This window comes from Ictalurus furcatus, chromosome 24 (genome assembly GCF_023375685.1).
Source record: "Ictalurus furcatus strain D&B chromosome 24, Billie_1.0, whole genome shotgun sequence".
Taxonomy (NCBI): Eukaryota; Metazoa; Chordata; class Actinopteri; order Siluriformes; family Ictaluridae; genus Ictalurus; species Ictalurus furcatus.
In genome coordinates, this window is record NC_071278.1 from 268,769 (window position 1) to 272,107 (window position 3,339).

Sequence of the window (3,339 nt, forward strand, 5' to 3'; positions counted from 1 at the left end):
AATTTTTTTTCATTTTTGTCTTCACAGAGCGAAGCGCTAAGCAAAGCGGTCACCACCAGCACAGAAATGCTCCAGAGAGCTAGATCTGAAATCACAGAAGTCAAGCGCAAACTTCAGAGTCTGGAAATCAAGATTCAGTCACAGCTTAGCATGGTGAGAGTGTCTTAGCCCAAACATTCAGACACATCTTTATAACAATCTTTATAATATAATACAATGTCATGCTACAAAACCTTTAATAAACCTCAAAGTAATTTCTTGCTAATCTTCACAATGCTACTCAATATAATACAATTTCATTCTAATATTTAGGATAATATTTTTTAATAATTATGATAAGAATTGTCACTAAGAATGATGAATTTGTGTGTAATATGATTATGGCTTTCAGCTAATCCACATTATGACCTCTTGCTAATCCTCAGTGAAGGTTTTCACCAATCTTCTAATTTGTTAACCCTCTTGAACTTTATTTAGTAAAACATCTTCTTGTCTGTTTAGAAAGCATCTCTCGAACGCACTCTGGCTGAGACACAGAACTGCTACGCACAAATGCTCACTGGATATCAGGTTCAGGTGACGAGTCTGGAGGAGCAGCTGCAGCAGCTTCACGCTGATCTCGCTCACCAAGCTGTGGAGTTTCAGATGCTGCTGGACATCAAGACCAGACTGGAGCTGGAGATCACTGAGTACAGGAGACTGCTGGATGGAGAAGTGACCACAAGGTGAACATTTCAGAAAAAAACTCTGATTTGCATAAATGTTGATGTTTTCTCTTGTCCAGTTTTTGTTTACTGCTCATCTTTATTTCCTCTTCCAGCACCACGAGCACCTCTACCTCCACCACTCAGAAGGTTGTGATCGTCACAGAGGAAGTGGTGGATGGTAAAGTGGTCAGCTCCTCCTGGACTCCTGAGAGCAAAACTTTCACCAATTAAACATCATGAGTCTCCATGCACTGATGAGATGACTTCAAGCCCTGTGACATGTTTCCTCAATGCTTACAGAGAAAATAATGTCGAGTCAAAGCACTTCACATGTCTGGTGTTGATTTTGGATTCCTTAAAATAGTTCCATCAATAGTTAGCTTAAAAGTTGACAGAAAAATTTAACAATATGTATATTTATTTTTTTTATATCATGTGTGAGGGCTTAGTTTAGAATTGGGTGTACTGGAAAACAAAAATATATAGAGTCTGAAACTTACATCATAATCTATAATTAGATTGTTTCCAGGCAGACTTGCCATAATGAATTTATTCATCATTATTAAAGCATTAGTTAAATATTATATATATAACTGTAAAATTCCTCATGGAACCATTCCTATTATGTAATGGAAACAATTAGAGTTTCTGAATGCCATGTATCTTTATTTTAGCAGAAAATTTTATTTCAATTTTGGAAACCTAAACAGTCTGTTTAATTCTTTGACACAAATTTCATTTCTGATCTCAACACATTTATTTTCTAACTCTGGATGTTTTAATCACTCACTCACTGTAGATAGCTGTATCATTGTTTACATCATACTAGCACTCATGTTAGCACTGAGTAAGAGTCACACTCTAGCCCAAAGATAATTATCCTAGATAAATAAACGGAGTATGCAAATATCTCAGCTAGAAAATGAATCCTATATAAACAAATGAACCTCATAGTAAATTAGACTAAATGGTAGCCTCAAGGTTAGTGTTTAGCTAGCTGATTTACATATATATGATTGTTGTCCTAATCTAGTTAACACTGACTTAGAAGACTCTATAAATAATGCTAAATACAGATATAGAAGAGATCCATCTGTCAGACTACAGAGTGAAAATAGTACAGCTATTAAACATAAACGCTAAGGTCTGTGTCATGCTAGCATCCAAACAGGTAAATCTTAGTCTTGTTAACAGGCTAAATTCTTGATAAATAAACTGACTCTATATTCAGGAATGGATAATACTTGGGTATTAAGTTTTGTTAAGTTACATATAAATGTTGTACATTTAAATGTGTTAACTTTGCTAGCTGCTAAAGTTTTAATATTTTCATTTATCGACTTAAATTAGCTAGCTAAGTTGTGTGAATTAACTTGATAAATTAGCTAGCTACTACAGGTTTGTCATTTTGCTAATTGAATTAGATAGCTAGTTAATTTTTTTATGCTAATATGCCTTAGAATTTATTCTAAAAGAGAAAGTATTATTAAAAAAATAAATAAATAAAAATTTTAAAAAGTTAACCAGCCAGGCAAATTCTAGGTTTGTCTGAGTTAGCAGAATATTTTCTATATAACTGATTGCTTAGACCAGTGATTTTCAACCACTGTGCCGCGGCACACTAGTGTGCTGTGAGAGATCGTCATGTGTTCCGTGAGAAATTATCCAATTTCACTTAATAATACACCATTGTCGAGTGTCTGTGCTGTAATATAGTGACTGGCAGAGTAATGTAATATTCGTCCGCGTGGCAGCAGGTAGCTAATTGCCTCGTTCCTTCTTAGAGACAAGAGAATTAGTGACGCATGTGACAGGTCGTGGTGACAGTGATGGAGAAGTTTTTAAAAAGGAAAAATGCAAATTGAACTGGGCCCTGGACAAGATTCTGACCCAGGTGAAGGCCCAAGTGTGAGTGGTGGTAAAAAGAAGCTCGAGGCAATATAGCAAAAGCTATCTTTCGTTCGGGTTTACTTTCACCGGGGATGAGACGACACCGACTCCATTATGCTTGGTGTGTTGCGAGAAGCTGTCCAACAGCGCCATGGTGCCAAGCAAGCTTAAACACCATCTCCAAACGAAACACCCGTCGCTTCAAAACAAGCCGATGGACTATTTTGTTCGCCTGCGTGAAAACACAGAGAAACAGGCAACTTTTATGAGAAAAACCACAAAGGTAAATGAGAAAGCCCTCAAAGCTGGTTACCTAGTTGTTGAACTCGTAGCTAAATCCAAAAAGTCCCACATTGTGGCAGAGACATTAATACTACCTGCCTGCAAAGCCATTGTCAACAAGATGCTCAGCCTGACGCGGTTAAAGACATATCTAAAGTCCCGCTCTCAGATAACACAATTGCCAGACGTATTGATGACCTGTCCACAGACACTGAAAGCCATGTTTTGGAAAAGATACGCATCAGTAGGAAATTTGCATTGCAACTTGATGAGTCTACGGATATTAGTGGACATTCTCAGCTCTTGGTCAATGTGTGTTTTGTGGATGGAGATGCCATTAGATAGATAGATAGATTGGGATAAATTCTACCTTTAATATCTGTATACCGTGTTGATATTTCTGTAAAGCTGCTTTGAGACAATGTCTATTGTAAAAAGCGCTATACAAATAAAATTTAAT

At 36.7% G+C, this 3,339-nt stretch overlaps 1 protein-coding gene across 1 annotated transcript; it reads left to right on the forward strand.

Moving 5' to 3' along the window:
* Positions 1-1,135, forward strand: LOC128600785 (keratin, type I cytoskeletal 13-like; the record flags this gene model as incomplete). Its single annotated transcript, XM_053613483.1, has 3 exons — positions 1-153; positions 502-725; positions 821-1,135. Coding segments are annotated over 3 exons (495 nt in total), but the record flags the coding sequence as incomplete, so codon positions are not given.
* Positions 1,136-3,339: the final 2,204 nt, after the last annotated feature.